The sequence below is a fragment of the Lolium rigidum genome, chromosome 5, assembly GCF_022539505.1.
Source record: "Lolium rigidum isolate FL_2022 chromosome 5, APGP_CSIRO_Lrig_0.1, whole genome shotgun sequence".
Lineage (NCBI taxonomy): Eukaryota > Viridiplantae > Streptophyta > Magnoliopsida > Poales > Poaceae > Lolium > Lolium rigidum.
Genome location: NC_061512.1, coordinates 188,784,094 through 188,806,184, shown reverse-complemented (window position 1 = coordinate 188,806,184; position 22,091 = coordinate 188,784,094). Strand labels below are relative to the sequence as shown.

The 22,091-nt window shown below is 44.6% G+C and overlaps 1 protein-coding gene across 1 annotated transcript; it reads left to right on the top strand.

Annotated features, from left to right (window-relative positions):
* The first annotated feature begins 13,215 nt into the window (after positions 1–13,215).
* Positions 13,216–14,064, top strand: LOC124656862 (transcription factor TCP18-like). The gene has a single exon (XM_047195527.1). The coding sequence runs from the start codon at positions 13,216–13,218 to the stop codon at positions 14,062–14,064; it is 849 nt and encodes a 282-aa protein (XP_047051483.1).
* The last annotated feature ends 8,027 nt before the right edge of the window (positions 14,065–22,091 follow it).

Here is a 22,091-nt window from a genome sequence, read left to right as displayed (position 1 = left end):
GTCTATTTAGATCAAACACTTTTGATATAAATTCTTGATGTCGAGGTTAAATATCACCCAGGAAAAGGAGAAAACTTTTAGGGAGTATGGAGCTCCATCTGCACATGTTATTAAAGCCCCTATAGCTATTCTTGAGATACGTGCTAGTGAATTCAGTATTAGTGTAAAACTTATCTGCCAAGCGTAGGAAACAACCTTTTCAGTGAAGATCTAAGTTTGCATCTAGACATGTTCTACCTTTTATGCCATACTTTTAAGCCTAAATAAATCCCAATAGATGCCATGTTATTAAGACTTTTCCGATGGTCATTGAAAGGTAAGGATTATGATTGGTTACGGTCATTGCCTCATAATTACATCAGAAGTTAGGAACAATGTTGTAATGCATTCATGTTAGGATTCACTTCTATGGCTAAGAAAATGTAGGCAAGGAAAGATATAACCGACTTTAGCCAACAAGATGGGGAGAGGTTTTCGCGAGCTTGGGGGGAGATTTTCCATAATTCTCGAGTTCACACCCAATCATGGATTTCATAATCACGTGATTTATCATTCTTTCGATTTGGGATGAATAGTGAATCTATACAAAAGTTTGACGGAAGCGCACAAGGAGTATTCAAGAATTTGAATCTTGAAGAAGGGAAATCACTCATGCAAGCCATAGCTCTCAATGAAGAACAATATTACAATGCGCCTCCAAGGTAAAACAAAGAGGTATCTATCCTTTAAGTTTCGAAGATATGAATGATGCAAGAAATGATATGATTACTCTTGGTAAAACTGTTGATGAAATAAAAGGTAAAATCATGAACCTCGCAGAGCAATATGAAGAAGAATATATGATTAATTCTCCTAGATTTGCACCATTTTAAGTTTGCACAAGAAACATGGCAAAATGGTGTTCATGAATGGTTAGAACGTCAGGATAAATCTATAACACAGCTTGTAATTGAAATAGATGAGACTGGGCATACTACTATACAATAAAAAGTGCATTCTCAAATGTTTAACACCCAATATGAACAAATAGCTAAAACTCAATCTCTTTTGCTCGACAAAGCATATCGAATTGTATCTACTAACATTGTTACTAGAGCAAGTTCTCAGGTACACAAACCGCCAGGATAAAAATGGTGGGATGAAGATCAGGCACAAAAAGAGAAAGATACACAAGAAATGAGTGAAGAAGAGGAGAACCTATTCGATCCTCAATATGATATCCAGCTTCAGGCTCGTGAAAAATAAAATCTACAAGCCAAGGAGGGGTAAGAAAAAGAAATTGGGGAAGAAGAACTAAATGACTCTGACGCTGAGACAATTGATGAAAATCAAAAGGAAGATAAGCCCAACCAACAAAGGGAAGAAGTGGCTTCCGTGAAGGAAAAGCGAGGCAAGCAGCCTCAGAAAGAAGAAAAAGGGCCTTCATTTTGCCCAGGACGTTTAGAGAATCGTAAAGAGGAAGACTTGTATAAATATTTGGTAAAGAATTACAAAACCTTAATTTACTATTTCATTTAACTGATTCTATTAGAGTTCCTACTTATCAAAAGTTTTTACGAGACATCCTTAACAAGAACACTCTATCTATAAATTCTTTTAGCATTGCATGGCTATGTACTGATACGTGGATTTTGTATCATCATATTAGCACCATATAGGACTAGTTATTATGGTTATTTGCATTGTCTTAGCATTATTCATGCATTTTTAGATGACTTCCGGGACTTCCCTATAAAGTCTATTTTATTGGTATTTAATTTCTGGGAGGCAGAAACCTCCTTTTTCATATTTTGTTGTTTTAGGGACCTTCCAGACATCAATTAATTTGAGGAAAAACCTCACGGAAGTATTTTCGCGAGGAGAAGGACACTCATCTTTGAAAGCACGCAAGGGGGGCCATCAAGACCAAGAGGCACCATACGGCGCCACCCCACCTATAGGCCGCGCCACCCAGGCACTTGGGGCCCTCGAGCATCGTATCGGCCCTCCTTTTTATGGACGCCTCCATTTTGCTAGAAAACATACGCCATATTTTTCACACGATTTGTTGAGGCGACGGTAGAGGTGAAAGTCCTCTCCTACTCCGGGAGAGGGCAGATCCTACTGCTCTGAGCACTCCGGAGTGGGGGAAATCGAAGCCATCGTCATCACCACTCCCCTGGCCCTTGGCGTGTGGGAGTCATGTACATTAACATCTACATCAACACCATCTGCATCTCCAGGATCCACCTTATTCCCCTCATAGTTTGTTGTAGATTGAACCCTAGATATTGTGTAAGTGCTATTTGTTTGATTGTGATTGACAACTTGTCTCTATTTATAGGTGAAGTTATATTCTCAGATTGTGTTGTAACCCATATGCCACTGATCCGTATGTCGTTTCACCGCTGTGAGTAGTCCTCCATGTTTCTCAGGGCATAGGATGAATTGGTTATGATTTCTATATAGTATGCAATGAGTATTTGGTCAAGTTTTAATCTTTATATGTGGTTATTATGGTAATGTGCGAACATCGACTACATGTTACTTCACTTTTATGGGATCATGGGGCCGCACCTTAGAGTGATGAGAGGGGGAGGAAGGGACGGAAGGACAGAAACCGTTTTCCAATTCTTTGAGTTGTAATAGGGAGATTTATATCAAGGACATTAGAACTTACTGCTGTGGTCGGACATTTATGTCTTAATGATTCCTGAGTTAGTTCATTAATTTGAGGTACCAATCACAAGGGGTGTGTTTGATCATACATATGGCTGCACCCAATTTAGGCTCCATCCGGCGAGAATGAAACTTGACGAGATGCTTACCATGCTGTTTAGAAATCTAAATGCTGAGTAAATCCATGTCTTCCTTGGGAACATTTGTCTTATATAAGTACACACACATTCAATTGAGCTTGCCCTCTGCTGAATACAGGATTAGACTTTCTCTGAAAAGAGCATTTATTTTGTCGCTATTTTCTTTCAGTAATTTACTTTTCCTGCAAATTTTATACCCCAAATACAAAACCTTTGCAACTTTCATTATTTTCCTGCACGTTTACTAATAAATACCTTAAGCTCCATGTGGGTTCAACAACCTTTTCTTATTTAAAGTTAATACAATTGATCTCCTACACTTGGGAGACATAATGTACACACTTGTGTATCTTTGCAAATGGCTAACAAATCAATGAAACAACCCATTAAAATGGTAGAAGATGTTCTGATAAGAATAGGAAAACATATGATTTCCACTTAGTTTATTATACTTGATATGCCTGAAAATGTTAACCTAGCAATTATTTTGGGAAGACCTTTCCTTAGCACTGCATGAACCTATGTTGACTGCACAGAAGGAAAGATCGTCTTCAAAATATATGATGAAGAATCGTAAGGTATTTTCCTAAGAAGAACGGGAATAATGGAAGGTACATACCACCAGGCAAGAGAACAAATATGTCCAGTGTTCACAATGAAGGACACTCCAAGGTATGTTTACCAGCTTGAGAAATTTCAAATAGTTGAGCTATGCAACTTTAAAGGAAGCGCTTAATGGGAGGAGCCCCATCATTTATATTTATATATAATAATAATAAGAGAATAATTTCCAATGTGCTGGAAGAAATTACTGTTTTAGAGTGAAGAATATACCAACGAGGATGATTATTGGAAAAAGTGAAGAAAGAAAGAATTAAAAGACAAGCAACACGAGTTCTAACGAGCAGAGGTATGGTCATCATGACCGTACGACATGAATGTACCGATGTTGTAATGAGACTCCTGTAAATTCGTCGATTTCACATAACAGAAAACGACCGCTGGTACGGCGAGGTGCCCCCACACACCACGCGACCATACCATACCCATAAGGGGCGGCAAAAATTCTAAGTGAAAACTCACTGGAAGCTCACGAGCAGAAGTAACTGTACCGTCCAACCGTACAGAAGTCGTGGATAAAACAACATTTTTCGGAGAAAATTTAACGAGCCATGGGACGGGCATGTTCTGTGTACCACGTGCTCGTAACACAGACCGACTCAGGTAAGTAACTCTAGATCGATTCCCAGTTACCTCTTAACAAGAGATGGTACGGGCGAGCGTGATCGTACCTCGCGCTCGTACCACCCCTATTGTGCTTTAAGAAGACATGGTGGTTGGTTTGGGTCTCAAACCGGCCGCCATTCTCTGTGTTTCTCTCTCAACTCTGAAACCGTAATCCCTATATCCACCTAGACGTCATCGATTTCGTTCGTTCAAGTTGGGGAATCTTCACATCAGTGCATTTCTCACCCGATTCTTGTGCTATTTTCTTCGATCCATGGTGAAATATCTCACATTGATCTCCTAGATGAACTATTATTATTTGTCGATTCCCGTTGGTTATGAACGTTACGATTAAAATTTTTTTTTTGCATGGAACCGTTTTTGAATCAAATAAGACTCACATGCCCAAAAAAATCTATCAAAGTTTTGTAGAATTTGCACAATGAGCTCATTGTTGAAAAAGACCTTCGAGGGCGGCTGATGCCCACAAGTATAGGGGGTCACTTAAAGCTTCGATGGGAAGTATTATCTGAATTTATAGTTCGACTCAAGGAAAACACAACAATACTTGTAGGAATTTAGCAATTGAGGCATCACTCTCAATCACACATGTGTATCAATCAATATTCTCAAAAATGAAATGGTGATTGCAACAGTTGAATCAGAGCAGTAAAACAAAACAGTAAACAATAGCAGCATATTTCCAGTGTTTATCGGAAATAGTGAACTTGTAACTTCAGTGGCTAAAAGTGTAGGCATGAGGTGATAGTGGAGTGTTGCATGAATAAAACTGATCATATAATAAATATGAATGGTGATTGCAACAGTTGAATCAGAGCAGTAAAACAAAACAGTAAACAATAGCAACATATTTCCAGTGTTTATCGGAAATAGTGAACTTGTAACTTCAGTGGCTAAAAGTGTAGGCATGAGGTGATAGTGGAGTGTTGCATGAATAAAACTGATCATATAATAAATATGATAAATAGGAAAAAACCCTAATGCTCTCGCGCCGCTCCCGCGAGCGGCCGGGAGCCCGTGGCGGCGCTCTTCCCCGACCCCCCTCCCCTCCCCCTCCGTCTCGCCGCCGCCAGAGGGCGTCGCCGGGCGAAGCCCGCGCGGCGCCGGGGCCCCCCTCTCCCTCGCGCGGTGGTGGCGGCGCGGGCCGTCCGCTGCCGGTGAGGGCGCCGCGCTGGGCGTCGGGCGTGGCGGCGCGGAGCTCCGGCGTCGGCGTGGAGACGGCGCATCCCTTGGCGTGCTCGCGGCGGTGGTACCTCCCCGGAGCGACCTCGACGGCGGGCGGCGCGGCCTCTGCCCTGGTGGTCTGGTGGAGACGACGGCGGCGCGGATGACGACCGGCTCGGCGGGATGTATGGCCGGCGGCGGAGCGCCTGCTCGGGCTCGACGTGGAGGCCGCCTGGTGCGGTGGTGGCGGCTCCTTGGGCCTCCGCGGGTGCGGACCAAGGCAGGGGCCTGATCCCCTTCGAGCCGTCTTCGTCCCAGATCTGCTGGCGCCGACAGCCATGGGGGCTGAAGGTGGCCTCTTTCGCAGGTTCGGCTCGGATCTCCTCGCGTCTTGCTTCGGTGGTGCTGGTTGCGGCGGCCGGCCTGCGCCTTGGTTGGTGGTCGATGGCCACTCGACGTTGACCTTTGCTCTCCCCTAGGTTGCCAGTTTGCAGAGGTGGGACGCCGGGGCAGTGGCCCCGGACGGTGGGAGTTCTGCTGGTTGGCGGGCGAGCCAGAGACTCGGGTGCTGGTCGGGAGCCTCGGCCGTGTGGACGGCGTGGTTCCGGCGAGCCACATGCTGTGTCAGCGGGGCGGATGTTGCTACGGCGGCGACCGCTCCCTGTGTGGATGGGCAGAGTGCTAGTGCCGGGGGAAACCCTTGCCCGTTTGGGCCACGACGGCGACGTCCGTGGACGTCGTTCCCTTGTTGAAGGCGTCGGTGGGGCGGCGCTCGGTTCAGCCACGACCTCCGGGTGAAAACCCAAGATCTTTGGATCGGGCGGTAGTGACGCTTTGGCGCCGTGCTCTTCTTTAAGATGCCGCCTTGGAGTTCATGGCGTGTGGCTCTCCGTTGGTTGTGCGGCGGAGGTGCGGTGCCTCTTGGTGTTGGCTCTTCGTCTAGCGATCCTCGGCAAAGCTTGCTTCGTGCCCTTCCCTTGTCGAGCTTCCTTGGCGCTGCTGTTTGGTTTGTGAGCATCGAGGGTTGGCCCCCGGTGGTGGTCGGCTTCCGGTGGCGTTTCTGCGTCGGAGGAGTGTTGTTGAGGCGCGCGTGAAAATGGCTCGCTCTCGGGTGAGCTCCGGCCCGACACTGTAGACTCCTGCTCTTCTCCGAGTCTCGTAGGCGCTTTGGCTAATTTCGTTGATCACGCCTCCGGCTGTAGCTTCTTCGGTAGTTCGTGTGGGTGTGTGGTGTCATTTTGTAAGCTGGGTTCAGCACTATGTATCTTTCTCGCCGTTGGTGGCTTTGTTAATTCAAAGTTGGGCACTTGAGTGCCTTTTATCTAAAAAAAATCATATAATAAATAATATGGTGTTCATCTCTCACTCCATTGTGTGTAGGTATGCGCTCCAAATATAGTTATGCGTAGTAACCAAGAGAATTTGCACAATATCTATAGTCATACCTGCCCATTTCACCGGGGCCAACTTGAAACTACAGGTAATTAAGGTCTACCCTTTCGAATATCCCGAAATAATTTATTAGCACTCCATGAACACACAATATACTCAAACTACCACATATTCCCCTCGTTTTCCCTAACTGTCACTTTAGGGTTCGTAGGTTAATGAAAATAGTAGGTAATACCCTTTGCAGATAAAAACCAAACACATATATGATAGATCAATAAAAGTTTGGCACTCAAATCATGTCTCACGGGCCCTATTAATAAGCAATGAACATAGCACAAGTGCATCAACATAATACGAGAATATCATCAAGATAAACACCTCAAATCTAGATACATATGCATGATTACATGATCAATCTCATCCGATCCCCATCCACCTCACATGCCTAAAGAGAACTACTCACCATGGTGTTGTAGAGTGAACACATGGTTGATGGAGACGGTGTTGAAGATGGCGTCGAAATCCCCCTCTCCGACGTGGAGAGCAAGATCAATCAGATTCTCGAAACAAAGATCGTGGTGGTGGCAGTGCTCTATTTCGTGAAAATCTCAATGTTTCTAGCCAGATAGTTTTTTAGGGTATATAAGGGGGTACGTGAAAGGAGGCGTCAAGGCGACGTCCGAGGCCCAAATAGGCATAGGTGGCGTGCCCTACATAGGGGCCCGCTCCACCAGCCCTAGTTCCGTCCTATTGATCTCCTTGTGACCCACTTCAGTTCATTTTGTTCATCTCGGAAATTCTGAAGCGTGGCCTCTGACCTTGCCCTTTTTTGATTACCTTAGCTCCTATAATGTCCAAAATACTAACATAATGTTTTGTTTGCCAAACAGAGTTAAACCAAAATAAAGACTTTATAGGAAATTCTCATAAATCATCTAAAAATGCACAAGTAATAATATATTAATGCAAATAACAGTGTAAACTAATTTTATAAGTTGCTATTATGATGATACAAAATGCACGTATCAGCGGCTCAAAGAAGAGGAGGGCCAGCGATGCTAGGGATCTCACCAATCAGCATGTACTACGCCAAGGTCTTGGCGAGAGATGTCATACTTACGAAGTGGGTTGACGCGACCTTCCTATCAAGGACGGGTCTCGCCATCGACTTCAAGATGATGGTCAATCGCTCAGGGCTTTGGGCATTCTCGAAGCTCCGCTAGGACACCTACGCTAGCATCACCCACGAGTTCATATCCAACTTCGAGGACAACATCCGTGAAGCTTCTGTTAACTAATGGGTCAACTTTTCTATCGCCAAGGAACGTTGAAAAGTATATTCGCATGAGTTTTGCGACATGTTGGACTTTCCTCATGATGGGTAAGTTGGACAAAATATTTATAGTGAATTGTAGTGGATGCCTAACACCTGGGATAGAGTTTCAGTCCACCGGGAGAGGGAGTATCTTCGTAGGAAGATCATTACAATTATAACCCCACCATTCGTTATTTGGCATATTTTCTTAGCAACTCCATATTTGGGCAGGGTGACACGGGATGCATGATCAGCCCTGACGTTTGCGTTATTCACCAAGCTTTGTTTTGGAATAACCAAATACCAAAGACAAACCTTGGTTCACTTTTGTACTCACACTTTCGCCGGTGAGGTCGGCTCCCAATGGTGCTATTCGTTGTGGTGGGTTGGTCACCTACATTTATTACATCGAGAACATCCACTTGCCCCAAATGACCGCCGTTGCAGGTGCTACGATCATGGACGAACCTTACATGACCTCTTGTCGCTTTTGGGGGTTTATAAGTTCGACCGTAATATTCATTTTTAATTCTATTTATGAGCCTATCCAATTGCCTCAAGAGAAAGAAGTGCTCCCGTTTTCGCAAGTTTTTTGTGCGGCTGGCAGGATTACCTGGGTTTTAACCCCATAGGAGATGCATGTGGCAAGGATTGCGATAGGTAGAGAGCTATCTTCCACGGAAGAAGGGGAATTAAGAGGACAACTCCTAGGAGCAACAAGCAGGAACCAGGATTGGTCACAGTCTGGGCATGCGTGGGGGTGAGTGGCAACTTCATCCAATCCCACCACACTACCAGGCCCCTGATCATGGCCACCAATACGCCCCCTATGCGCAGTTCGAGGCGTTCGTGCATGAAGTTAGGAATGTTAGGGAGACTCTACAGTAAGTGGTCACCAATGTCGATGTCCTCTCCCATAATTCCTCCAAATTCATGACCAAGTTCAACCCCAACTTTTAGTATGCGCCACCATCACACAGCCCGGATACGACCAATAGACCAAGTTAGGACAAAAACGTAAGCGTCGGTGAGGTTAATGTTAGCACCCATTTTTGTCCTCCCGTCGACCAAAGCAAGCTAGAACCGTTGAAGCTGAAGAAGCCGCATGGAGTAGTCGGATTAGTAAGATGCTTCAGTCCTTAGGCGGATCCATGGTATCTTTCATCCCAAGGCGAATACATCATCTTATGCTCATGAAGGATGAAGACCAAATTATATAAGTTAGAATTTGGTCACTCAAGATCAAAGGTGGAATTTTGCCAACTTAGCTCACATGGAATATCCTCAAGATGATCTCATATGAAAAAGTGGCCAACACTTTAGTCCCAAGAAAGGCTTCCTTAGGGTAGTCCCGGTTGGTATTACCAACCGGGACTAAAGATTCCAAACGAACCGGGACTAAAGGTTGCGCTGTTTAAACCGGGACTAAAGGTTGCGCTGTTTAAACCGGGACTAATGTGACCCATTAGCTCCCATGGGTGCTGGAAGAAAGCCCTATTTTCTACTAGTGCATGTTTGCCGTAGAGGATAACAGTTAATTGATACAATTTTAATGGCATAAATACTATAGGTGCACCATTCGAGTTATACCAATTTGTTAGTTTAAATAACAATGATCATGTGTTTTGCGCAAATTTTGTAGTTTATGGTATACCATGATATTTTCAAATGCATACAAGATTGAATGTTGAAAAGTGCATTCGAAACACGGCTTGGTGCAGCAGTATACGATACATGGTCTAATTAAATGATTAAATTATTTTTTCAATAATAGATGTTTTTATTACTTAAAAAGTTTAAGCATTATACGTGGCCTCTGCACAACTAAAATGCACACAGCTGATCGAATCCAAAGTAACAAAAGCGAAAAAAAGGAATAACACACTACAAAAGATTCTCCAAGAGATAATGTAGGCACCTATGTTGACGGTGCTCCAATCTGGAGATTAGTTGCCAACCATGTTGGATAAAAATAACCCTCACCGTGTCCTCTAACAGTGCAGATATCTTCATAAATAGGTCACAATTTCCGCACGCTATAAAGACGACCATGAATGGAGCAAAGTCGTCCACCAGTAAATAACCTGCATGAGAGAAATATTTTTATCATTGAAAATATTGTCCTTTAAAATGTCCATATCGACCAGATAACGGAAAGCACTCCCGCCATCATGAGTAATTTAAATCTGTGATCCTCAATATTTAGCTAGTTGCTGAATATATTTGCAACACTGGTTGGCGGGTATAAGGTCGAACCAAGTTGAATGACTAGCCATATAGATCTAGCAAATATACATTAGAAGAGTAAGTGTTTAGTGGTGTCGTCATTATGAAAGAACACACATTTTTTTTACTTGTGTGCCAATTATTTTTTACAAGGTTATCTTTGGTGAATATAACACCTTTATGAAGATACCATGTGAAAATTTTAGTCTTCAACGGTATTTTCACTTTACAGACTTTGTTGATGTTATCGACTGTCACATCCAGATTTACTAAAGCTCCATACATAGAGTATATGGATAATTTTCCACTCTCATATTGATTCCATTGAAATTCGTTAGCCCCTTGCGTTAATTAGATCAAAACCAAGTGCTGCAGCAAGGCGTTCCATGAAGCAAGTCTAGGTCCAACAAGATCTCTTCTGAACATCACATTCTGTGGGAAAGATGCCAACACCTTAGCAATTGTAGCTCCCTTATGACGGGCAATTAATGTTGTACAGAGTTGGATATTGTTCTCGAACCGTAGGATTACCAAGCCACTCATCCTCCTAAAATCTAATTTTCAAACCATTTTTAATTGTGAAGGAACCATATAGAAAGAAGTGAGCTTTGTCGCCATAAGACTAGGCTAGAAGTATGAGTCACCAGGTTTCGGGAGAAAACACTAGAGCCAATATATTTTCCCCTTAGGAGATTCTGCCAAACCCCTTCTTCTATCAATAACTTGAAAAATCATTTAGCCAGGATAGCTCTATTCTTGACCTCAAGGTCATGTATTCCGAGCCCTCCCTGATCTTTAGGATGGCATACTAAATTATATTTAGCTTGTTGATATTAGTTTTTCTCACTATCACATTGCCAAAAGAATCTTGATCGAAAATAGTCTAACTTTTGATTAACTTACGATGGCATATGAGTTTTTTTTTTCGATAAAGGGAATATATTAATATCGAAGGATATCACCCAGCCTCTGCAACAACACTATACCCTATTGGTAGTACAGATGACACAAAAAAAGGAAAATAAAACTAAGAGAAGAAAAAATCCTGCTACGGTATTCTAGCCCTAGCAGCAACAGTACATCAACCACCAAGACAATACCTGAATTGCAGGCTCTCCAAAAGCGATACCTTCAAGAAGGGCACAGTGCACAAGCGCCATCGTCGCCCCGATCGAAAGATCTTAAGTTTTCACCCTGAAGATAGTCCCCACTCTCAAAACAATATCTTCAACAAGGCCATTGCCAGGCACAACCAATTAAGGTCAGACCATAGATTTTCACCATGAGAGGTAAGACTCTGTACTTCACTTGTGATGCCGCCCACACTTGCATACTGATGCTGCGAAACCCAGAATGCCAAGCAAGTTCCTGAACAACATAGAGACTCGAACCTCCATCGCTAGTCCTCGAATTCGGCCTTCATAATATTATTTGCCTCTCATTTCACCATGGACCAGAAAGTTATGATGGCAACATAGAACAGAGCTTCGCGCCGCTCCCTCCAGAACCAAACGGTCGACATAAAAGCACGGGTGCGCATGACCGAATACCACCCGATCCAGCAAACTCCAGGCATATGTGCACTGTTACATTTGGCGGCGGAGCCTTCCGAAACTCAACACTCCAGCCAAAACCAAAGGACCTGCATCAATTAGATCTTCGTCTTGGCGCGAGAGGAACCCTAGGACAGCCACCTTTATTCAACCCATGCGAGCAGCCCCCACTCTACCCGCCAACACCCTTCTCGAACTTCCGCACCAAACCCAACCGGCGGCCATGGGCCATCAGCAGGAAAGGAGGTGGCAGCACAGTGACGACCCTCGACCGGATCCGGCCCTACCACGCAGCGAAGAAGATCTGGGAAGCCGGCACGGGAGATCCACCCAGGTCAGATCTAGGTTTCGTCCAAACACCACCCGCCCCAGCCCTACATCCGCCGCCGTCCATGGCGCCGCCGGAGAAGGTCTCCACCACCACCCCGACGGAGGGTCGCCGCCCTGGTCACAGATCAGCGACTCGCTGACTCTCGCCGTCCCAGCAGCTCCAGCGATGTACTCCATCTTCCACCGCCCCAAGTCACCTTCGGCGACGAGGAGAGCTGCCACCGCCTCGAAGAGGGGATCCGGCGGCAGCGGCGCCGGCAGGGGAATCCGGCGGCGGGGGTGTTGCTAGGCGGCGGTAGGAGTGCCCCTGGCGCCTCCCTGGGGAGAGACGCGAGGGATACGTGGTGGTAGGAGTAACTGCTGTTGGCTCTCGAGTACATGGACCTAAACCATGGCATATGAGTTTATATACAAATTCATACATGTATGCATCAATACACGCACACACTGCATACGGGGAGACCCTGTACAGATTATATGTTTACATAGTCGCCTGCATGCCCACGTGTCCCTACAGTCCAGAACTGTAGCCGTCGATCGACCGCAATAATGCCCTCATCATTCCCTCGCTAACTCCCGTTACTACGCACACCAACACCAGACAGCTACGTACCTACCTGCCTACGGGTCGAGTTTGATCTATGATTATATTAGCTCCGTCTGCTGCCTGCACGTACATCCGCAGTAGTGACGCAACAGTTGATGCCCAGACCCAGACAGCGCGCCACTACCCACAGCGACGGACGCCATTGCTCAAACTCTCAAATGCCCTCTGTAAACCTAGCATAGCATGCAGCAAAATCGCTGCCGAAAACAAACAAGACTCGCGCGTACACATCACACCCACACCCTATATGCTGGCTCCACTAATACCTAGCTTCCTAGGTCACTACTCCCATCTTTCAGCTTCCTGTACACACCCCTTTCTCCATCTCCGATCTTTCTCTCCCTCCTTTATCTGTCCAGCCTTCCCTTCGAGCTAATTGATCCATCGATGAAGATGGAGAGACCATGCTGAGCTAAACTCATCGTACCTAGTAACTTCCAATATAGTCGATCTCATGTGAAGGTGAGGAAGAAAGAGCGAGTAGAGGCAACTGTAGTACTAGATCGAGAGCTAGATCTTGCTTGGAAGATATATAGTACTACCTGCGGTGCAGGCAGCTGGTAGCGACCACACTTGTTGCCAATGTTGCCTTACCCTAACCCTCACAGTTTCTGGATCTCCCGGGAACCCCCCGTGCAGGCGCCAAACCCTGCCGGCAGCTTCACTATGGCGCCCCAAGCGTATCTGGATCATCAGATGCAGCACTACGACCACTTCTTCCCCGGCAACGCCAACCAGTTCAACAACTCCGAGACGCTGGAGGCCGTACTCAGGCCGCGCCCGTCGGCTGCTACTCCGGCGGCGACGGCGGCCGCGCATGACGCGGCAAGAAACGGTGCCACCATGGCCGTCACAGGGGCCGGCCACGCGAGGGCGCGGAAGCGTCCGTTCAGGACGGACCGGCACAGCAAGATCCGGACGGCGCAGGGCGTCCGCGACCGCCGGATGCGGCTCTCCCTCGACGTGGCGCGCGACTTCTTCGCGCTGCAGGACCAGCTCGGTTTCGACAAGGCCAGCAAGACGGTGGACTGGCTGCTCACTCAGTCCAAACCGGCCATTGAACGCCTCTCCGCTGAGTCCTCTCGGCGGCCTAGCGTCGCCGGCGGCGGAGAAAACGGCGTGTCGTCGTCCCTCTCGTCGGCGGAGCGCGGGGGGCGCCGGCTCAAGGAGACGGAGACTGCTGGTGCCGGGTCAGGTAAGGGGGAAGTGGATCATATGGAGAGGGTGATGATGATGAGGGCCAGAGGTGGCGGGACGACGACGTCGGTTCTCATGGAGCAGATGAACGGGGGGCTCATGTCGTCCCCGATGGCTGTCAGCGGGGAGTACTGCTATGACCTCGGCGACATGGTGTACAACAATGGAGGAGAATGCGATGACGATGGCGAGTACGAGGAAGACGGTGATTTCTTGGACGGTATGCAATACTAAGCTGGTTCGTTCGAGCTGCTTGCATGATTTCTCTATATAGTAGCTAGCTAGTAGCAACTTCATTAGATCTTGGTCGATCTGCGGACTACTTCAATCGTCTTACTTAATTATTGCATGTGTACGGAACTATGCATCTTAGTAGTACTATTTGCAAACCTTCATTTGGCTTGACGGTGTTATTTGTGATTTGCTTTGAGAGTCTGACCAGGTTGTGAGGTTTGGCTTTTTTTCATGTCAATTTGGACATTAATTTTCAAGCTTTTCTTCAAGGTGGTTGTATGCTAGGGAGAAAGACGATTTATAGTTGTGCTGAGGGCACACTCTTGAGATCAAAGAGTGTAGATCGGCAAAGATATGTAGTACTATTTTAGGTATTGGAAACACAGTCTGGGTTGACACACATAGATCACCGTTTATGATCAAACACAAAAAAATAAGGAAATTCTATGCAAATACAGAATTCCATTTTTTGGGCGGGTAAAATACAGAGTTCCATGTTTAGGTTCATCAGTACTTTTGTATCTGCACCTACGGATTGTCTAATTTGCTAGCTTGCATTTGTTTACCTAAAACAACAGCTTGCATCAGTACGATCAAATAATAAGTACAATGTCTAACTCACTATCTCAGTGCCTATGAAGCTAGATGACATCATCACATATACAGTGGCTAGTGTATATATGAGATAGTTCCACACCACCAGGTACATGGTTATCTCGAATACCTTTCCAAAAGCAATCATTTGCAAGTACACTTCTTGTTTTGGGTGGTTAGCTGAATTCCGCAAGAACTTCCAAAACAGGACAAAATGATAAAATCAGAAATTGACTTCCAAAGTTTAGGTGTGAAAGAAACTAGAAAGGCCTTAGCAACTACTAATTTATGCAGTTTATATTCTTCTTGATTAGTTTCATTGATGGATCTACAATCATGTTATCCAAAAGTAATGATGATAATAAAGTAAATAACCTACATATGTTTGCCTTGAGATGGATGGTATTTACCTGTTAACATCCGATCCAAGATAATAACACTAAAATGGTAACGATCTAGCAAACATTTTGCATACACTATTCTTACCCCGCAGATTAATTCAGTATGTATTCTATTAAATGATGGGGCGATAACACCGAACATGGTAACTATTGTGTTCAGTTTATGAAATGGAGAGAGATCGAAGATTTGTAGCAACTTTGTTAATTGATGATACAGACATAAACTAATAAAGCATTGTGAAGATTGAATGGTCCACGTAAGTTAAATGATGGCACATATAATTGGCAAAATAATAATACAAATGGATCAAGTGTCCCTGTATTTATTTAAATTTATAAAAAACTTACATATATATGTTTATTGTATATAACTTGCAGATCAATTAGTGTCAGCAAGTTAATTTAACCCAGGAGATAATGATTTCTATCTAAGGATAATTGTAGCTAGTGAGCCTAGCTTCATTGGTTAGGGAAGTGGATGTACAACAAAGTGGCCTAGGTTAATCCTCATAGACACAAATTTTGGTTCTTATTATTAAACAAATATTGTAGGGTCTTCCCCACCACATTCTTTTAGAAAAAATGTAAGGATAGTTTTTATATAGTGGAGCTATATCTCTTATTTTCTTAAAAAAATCTCATGCATTCGTATCACCAGACCTAGCTAGTCGTTTTTGACCATTCTCCTTACCAAATTTTAGAAACAAATAGATGATATAATCCTTGCTATATGTAAATGTATAAGGCCGCATGCATTCGTATAGGAAACAACATCTTTGCCTACACACAAAAATAATCGGCGAAGGCTAAAAATACTCGGCAAAACCTTTGCCGAGTATTATACTTGGCAATGCCTCATAGGAGAAGTCTTCGTTGTGAAAGAATCTTTGCCGAGTGCAATTCTATAGGTACTAGGCAAAGGCCCTTTTCCATGTGTCCAGGGACGATACTCGGCAAAGAAAAGCAGATGGATGTTCTCCCCACGTTAATAGCACTATGTCTTTGCCGAGTGCCTCAGCTAGACAACATATTTTTTTTGGTCATCGACGAAAATCTGACATCCGTTGAGTGGTGTGTGGCCGAGTATAGAGTTGGTGATAGTAAGATCTGGTTCTCTCAAGTTTCGAAAATCTTTCTTTAAAAATTCTAGATTTCTAAAAACAATTGGTGATATAGTCTCAACATATACAGTTAATCATAAAGCTTCAAATCCGAACTTGAAACATAGATCTAGACAAAAACATATACTAGTAGCTAATTCAATTTGGGTTGTGAAATCTGCCCAGTAGCAATATTAACGCTGTTTTTCTTAATATTTGTGGTTGCACCTTTTCCCATACAAAAAGAAGTACTTATTCTGACCAAAATGCAGTAGCCGAGATTGAGATTGTGTTCGAAATTATAATTTGAAAATTAATATTCAGCAAATTTATTCCAATGAGGACGCATGGAGTTGTTAGGATTCACCCACGGACCGATCACATCAAATAAAAGATAAAAAGAACGAGACAAATTCTAACACGTAGTGATTAGGACAAGAACTAGTACTACCTCAGCATGCAAGCTGACTGGCTATCTAGTACATGTGCTAATCACCTAATCTAATCAGAGACAAGATTATTACTTCTAACATGAGTCGCCACATGTCAACCTAAATTAAAATTTTGGCCGTGTGTATCGATTGATGCAGAGGCTGGAGCGCTGCTCCCATATCAAAAAAAACATGTCAACCTAAATTAATGACGGCTGCCATCCATTGTCGGTCAAAAAGTTAAACGGCTGGCAACTCGTTCTCTCATGTTCTAAAATCAAGGTTTTGCACTTTAGTGGATATAGCAACCCTTTAGCGGGCTAATGCACTTAATCGCACCCTTCCGAAAGGCTATAGCGGGCTATTTAATACTATGTGAATTCGAAAATTTGCTCCTTATAAATTTCCTACTTTTAATTTACAACCCAAGTATATATTAATAGTTTAAATAGCTATGGAGAAATAATACTAGCACAAATACACCAACTAACATTGCTAGATTAATGAGTGGTATGTAAGTGAGGCAACATGTTTGTACCGATATGTAGCACCAAACGTGCATAAACGAATCACACTGCAATTCTAGCTTCTTTCTTTTTCTGGCACAGCGCACACTGCATTTACGCCGCTAGAACAAAACTTTGCAATGTGATCATGATGAGGAGTAGTATAGCCTGTTTAATTTGATATGCATGGCTGCCGCCGAAGTGCAGTACTTGCCGCGAGGATTGCTCTCTCCGAGACTCTGAGCAGATTGCTTACGTGCATGTCCGTGTCTCTGAGACACCGCTCGAGAGTCGAGACGCCGGAATTGCAATATTTGTATATGCGTATGCTCTTTGGCCTACGCAAGCTACGCCCACTGTTCCGGCACGTCGTGGAGTTCACTTAAATGTAGCAGCGTAGTACTGCGTCAATGCGATGCTCTTCATTTCTTCTTGGCTTCTGGTACAGATTGATTTGAGTTCAAAATTACCATGTAGTAATTCATGCTGGTGTGAAGAGACGGAGGAGTGTGGCGACGAAAAGCCAGGTCTCTCGCCGACCGATCGGTCATGGCGTGCGGGAGCGGAGAAGATCTCTGGGCGTCGGGCACGCCGTGTCCTGTCAGCGCTCCGCCCTGGCTATATAACAGCTGCGGCCTGCGGAGCAAACCGTAGCTAAAACAGCACGACGTGCGTAGGCCTGCCCGCCGGGACCGTACACGTTTCGGGAGCGGCTAGCCATACATCCGTTAGAGCAACTCTTGCCAAAAAGACGAAACCACCATAAAATAATGTTTTGCCTCTTAAGTTCTGAGTAGAAAGTGTCTACTTAGTACTGTTAGACTTCTGCAACATCAAATTTGCATCGTGATTCATGTACTTGAATTGCAGGTTGTGTTGTAACTGAGAGTTTTTTAGTGGTAAGTGGGGTTGCAATTGAAAAATTTCACTTACAAGTGAGTTTGGAACTATTCTATTGAGAACTATGTTCTGAGAACTGCTCTCACCCTTTTAAAATACCTATTTTTCGATCACGCAAACTAAGTCAACCCATAGTTATAATTTACGGTTAATGACAAACCGAGGGCCTGGTACCGCATATCTGAGGTTAGAGGGACAAAATATACGGTAAAATACACTAGAAGAAACCGTGGCGAGAGTGAACTTTCACCTCAATCATCGCTGGACCGGCAACTATTTCGGCCAAATTCTAGTGTGTCATCTCGATTCCGGTCAAATCTCTGCCATATTCCACTACGGCGCCTGATTTGGACCGACTGTCAACAAAATCTCACATTAATTGTTTGAGAGGGGAGCAGTTGCAGGGGAGGGGAGCACGACAGAGGGCGAAGCTACATGTTGTGGGCTTAGCGTTGCCCGATCAGGAGCTCTTATGTGGACTAGGGGCGCAGGCCGCTGGAGCTGGAGCCACTCGAGATGGAGGAGGGACGATGGTGTCGACCGGAGCAAAAGCCTGCAATGTCCATGCAACACTAGTACACACGGATGATAGGGCCGATCCACACGATTTATCAAACCAGTCCTACGTATGGATGGGCGATAGGCCTCAATATCGCATACGGTTTAGTTAGCCATGTGCGAAAAGGTAAAGTTTTGCACAAGATTCACTAAGACGGATCATTTACGAATAGGAGGGCTTCGCAAATGATTTTTTCTACTGGATCATCAGCGAGATTGGAAGATCGGATGAATGTTAAGCAAACCGTATGTGTTAAAAGTGATTTCGCACACGTTTAGTTTAATCCTAGTCGTATGCTTACAAACATTGCAAAAGTTTTTTACTTACACCAGCTAGCGGTACCAACAGAACCATGTAGGAGATGTATGTCCAAGTGTACTAGCAACTAATATCTCAACACTGCACGTAAATAATGTAGCAAATTTTAATTATATTTGATTTTATATTTCATACACCACATATATACATGGCTTTCTACATGGCATCAATTTTTAGTTATGCAAAGGTAAGAGCATCTCTAGCAAAGCCCGTAAAAACGTAAACTGAAAACCCGGAGTTCAGTTCATCGAACTCGTGTTTACGGATCGTAAAATGGCTTCTGTTTTACAGTTTTGGTTTACGGGCTCTGTTTTGCGCAAGCGGCTTCCGAACCCATAAAGGCAAGGTTTTTCATAGAATTCATATGCAATACATACGACAATCAATCATAATTAATCAAATAATCATCCAAATTATTACAACACATAAACAATAGTCTGAACCAAATTATTAAAACAGTTTTGGAAAAATTGAACAAATGAAAAATATCTCAACCAAATTACAACAATTCTCGGAAAATTGGACAAATGAACAAATGTCTCAACAATGATACATGTGACACATTTTTTTCGAAATGGGGTGTGCCCCGGCCTCTGCATCGGTTGATGCACACAGCCTTTTATTAAAACATTCCAAATTCAAAGTTTACAACTCATGGATCAGCGAGGGTCGATACATGTGACACATAAATGAATGGAATGGGAGGATCAAAGGAGACAATCATGTCGCTGCAAGTGGTGCATTTTCAGATCATAAACGAGCTAGGCATGGGTACTGGCATGCTCAATCTACCGATGAGTTCCAAGAAAAGCTTCAATGCGATCCAGATTGCATTGGGGTTCCACTCGGGTGCCAACGTTGTCATAGAAGCAGGGCAAGCTCAACTCTCTTTCATCCACCATGATCATGTTGTGAAGAATCACACAACATATCATGATGTTGACAAGGGTTTTTTTATCCCAAAATCGGACTGGGCCACGAATAATGGCAAACATTGCTTGCAAAGCACCGAAAGCTCTCTCTCAATGTCCCTGCGAGCTGCTTCTTGAGATTTGGCAAATTCAGCTTCTATTCTATCTTGGAGATCCTTGAAAGACTTGCAGCACGAATAGATAACATCGGCTAGGTAATATCCCATTGTGTACTCATTGTTCATGACCTTGTAGTTCCAAGTGGGTGCTTCCCCATTTGCTAATTTGGCAAATAAAGGGGATCTTTGCAGCATGTTGATGTCAATGAGTGTTCCCGGAACCAAAAAAAAAACAATGCCAAATCCACAAATTTTGTGATGCAACGGCCTCAAGTACAATGATTGCATCTTTTCTCTTGCCGCAGTACTGTCCGTGCCATGCCTTTAGACAATTCTTCCATGTCCAATACATACAATCAAAACTACCAAGCATGCCCGGCCAACCTCTTTTCTTATTTATCTCCATCAATCTTTTGGTGTCATCCTCATTGGGAGCTCGGAGATAGGTTGACCCAAACAACTTGATAATCAGGCGAGCAAACCTACGCACCGACTCCGATGTAGTATCTTCGCCAATTCAAAGATACTCGTCGGTGTAATCACTAGTAGGAAAAGCCTTATAGGTGAGATCTTATTTTTATGGCGCACTAGCCAAATATGCGCCACAGAAAGTGGTTTTGTGGCGCACCTGGCACGGTGCGCCACAAAAATCAACATATGCGCCACAGAAACAAGGTAGGGCCCACACCCTGCCACCCCCAATCATAGGTTCCACTATTTCTTTGGCGCATAGGACGGGTTGCGCCACAGAAATAAGTATTTATGTCGCGCATATGCGGGTTGCGCCACAGAAATAACTATTTATGTGGCGCACTGGGGCTGGTGCGCCACAGAAATAATTGGTTCAGTGACGCACTTGTTCTGGTGCGCCACAGAAATAGTGGAACTTATATCATGTCGTACCCCCTCACCTCTCCCTACCGCGCGCGCCCGTACCCCTCTCCCCTCTCCCCTCTGATCCCTACCGCTGCACGCCGCCATGGTGAGCGCTGGCGTCACCATCGCCGTCGCCGCCGCCTTCCTCCGCGAGGGCTGCATGCCGCCACGCTCCTCCCATCCCCGCCACCTGCAGCACAAGCTGCCGCTACGGCGAAGAGGGACCGCCGCATCAAGGTGGAGGAGGGCCCGGCATCGCGTCAAGGTGGAGGAGCCGCCGCGTCCTCCTCCTCCTCCACCCCTGCCATCGTCGTCAACCTCCTCCTCCACCCCTATCGTCGGTGAACTCTCTCCCCTCCCTCCCCTCCCTCTTCCTCTCCCGCGTGAGCACAAAATGCTCGACGAAATGCTCGTGTGTTGCTCTGGTTGTGCTGTTGTTGCTGTTGCTGTGCTACTGGCTGCTGTTGCTGTTGATGTGCTACTGGATGCAATCTATCTATCTATCCTAGCTTGCTGTCATTGTTGTTGCAGCTAGATGCATGCTCTGGTTGTGCTGCTGTTGTTGTTGCTGTGCTACTGGCTGCTGTTGCTGTTGATGTGCTACTGGAAGCAATCTATCTATCTATCCTATCTTGTTGTCATTGTTGCTGCAGCTAGATGCATGCTCTTGCAGCTTCTCACCATTCCTGGTGAACTATATTGTTGCTATTGCTTGTGTGTGCATGCTCTAAATGGTCAAATGATCATCATGTGCTAGTGATTTACTTACTGACTCATTGCTTATGCCTTTAACTTAATGTCCTATGCTATTGCTATGTCTCTGTAGCTTCTCACCATGCATTGGTGACCCTCATGCTTGTAAAAGCATGCTGGAGGGTTTTGGTGATGTGCCTGATGCTTCCATAGCATCCTGGTATGATTGTTGTTGCCTAATTCAATTATCTGAAAAGGTTTTCTTTATTGATGTCAGATAATTGGATGAACTGCTTATGCAGTAATGATTCCTTTGATGTGTTATTGAAGCTTGGATGGAAGCCAACTAGTGTTGGGTACCCTAGCTTTGTTTTTAACTCAACTGAGTAATGATAAATTTTTATTTCTTGTTGGCTTGGATGAATTTCTGGTTGATGTAACCTCAGCAGTGGTGATGGGATTCGTAGCATAGAAAACAAAAAATTTCTTACCGCGAGAACGCAATCCAAGCCAAGATGCAATCTAGAAGATGGTAGCAACGAGGGGATGAACGAGACAAATCCTTGAAGATTTCCGAAGCCTACGAGATTAGATCTCGTTGTTGCAGAAGATGATCATT